General features: G+C 31.6%; 1 protein-coding gene across 1 annotated transcript in view; it reads left to right on the forward strand.

Moving 5' to 3' along the window:
* Positions 1-1,635, forward strand: part of SEC23A (SEC23 homolog A, COPII coat complex component) — a 61,556-nt gene that overhangs the window by 8,847 nt on the left and 51,074 nt on the right. Inside the window, exons 3-4 of the mRNA XM_023731443.1 lie at positions 689-746; positions 917-1,003. Of these exons, the coding sequence (XP_023587211.1) occupies positions 689-746; positions 917-1,003 (145 nt within the window). The remainder of the gene's footprint in view (positions 1-688; positions 747-916; positions 1,004-1,635) is intronic.

Raw genomic sequence — 1,635 nt, forward strand, 5'->3', positions numbered from 1 at the left:
CCAAATTTATTCCTACCTTGGAACTTGTGCAGTAGCTATACATTCTACCTAAATTACTCTGCCCTCAGATTTTCCTGATTGGTTCTTTTTCATTCAAGTCATTCTTCAACTGTCTGTTTAAGGAGGCCTGCTGTTAAAGTAGTCCTCTTAAACACCTCATATCCTGCTTTGATTTCTTCCATCTTTATTATCACTGTCTAAGTTATCTTGTGTGTTTATGTATTTACTTGTTGTTGTCTGTTTTTCCTTTTTAAAATGTAAGCTCCGTGAGAGCAGGGACCTTTTCTGTCTTGTTTACTGCTGTATCAACAGCCTTTGGAATAATGGCTGGTACATATTAAGCACTTAGTAAGTATCTTTTTGAATTGAATGAGTAAATGTTTTCTAGATCCAAGTGTAGATGTTACTAAACTCATTTGAAGGAAAAAAAAAACACGATTATCTTAATTTTATTATTGATATTTGTTACATATTAAAAGTCACAGTAGATTCACCATTTAGATGAATTTGTATGTGCTAAAATATGGATTAGATATTGGAACATCTAAAAATACATGACTTAAAAATCACATTGACTATGAATTTGAATGTCTTCATTGTTTTGGAAAGAAATTTGATCAAAATAGGATTCTTGTAAAGTTCAACTGAAACATGAGCTAATGTATCTTTTTTTTTCTTCTTAAAACAGTCAGGTGGATTATCGAGCAAAACTCTGGGCTTGTAATTTTTGTTATCAAAGGAATCAGGTAAGAACCCCCCCATTGCAGATGTTAGTGCTGTCACAGAAATTTAGTTACTAAACACTGTATTAACACTATTTAATCACACAGAGAAATGCATATTTAAAAAGATAGAACAGTTATTTTTAATATGATGAAATATGATGCTGTAAATTTTTGTTTTTTTCTATTTGTAGTTTCCACCTACCTATGCTGGCATATCTGAACTGAATCAGCCTGCTGAGCTTTTACCCCAGTTTTCTAGCATTGAATATGTAGTACTGGTAAGACCATCAGAGCAAATCTTTTAAGAAAATTTTTAACATCCAGTAACTTACTTTATAACAAAATAATTTGTAAATTGATATGGCTTAAAAGGCATTGTCTTTAATTCTAATGTTGAATTGATGGAGCATTGCAAAGGTAATAACTGTCAAGGTCAGTTTGAGTAAGATAATTTCTCTCTTGTAGTTATTTGATGGGCAGCCAGAATACTGGGTAGAGTGATGTGATCTGGTATAATGAGTAGATCAATGAAGTATCAGTTTTGCTTTGTTGTTAGAAGATCAGTTCACAAATACTTAGTATGATAATGGAACCTGTTGCTGTATCCCACAGTATAGTTGATGAAATCATTCTTGCATTGGTCCTTGTTAGAAAATTCATTTCCTTCCACTTTCTGAATAGCTTCACATAGTTGTCTTTGTAGTTAGAGTCTGGAAGTAATACTATCCTTTATAATACTGTAAAGTAAACAGAATTATCATATGGTTCTCTTGAGCCAGTCAGTAATTTGCCCCACCTGGCCAGTTTCTGCTTCTCTGAAAATCTAGGTTAATTAAGATAAGTTAATTAAGATAAGATAAACCTAAGATAAATGTAAGGTTAATTAAATTAAAATAAATTAAGATAATTA

The sequence above is a fragment of the Trichechus manatus genome, unplaced genomic scaffold (genome assembly GCF_000243295.1).
Source record: "Trichechus manatus latirostris isolate Lorelei unplaced genomic scaffold, TriManLat1.0 scaffold00043, whole genome shotgun sequence".
NCBI lineage: Eukaryota > Metazoa > Chordata > Mammalia > Sirenia > Trichechidae > Trichechus > Trichechus manatus.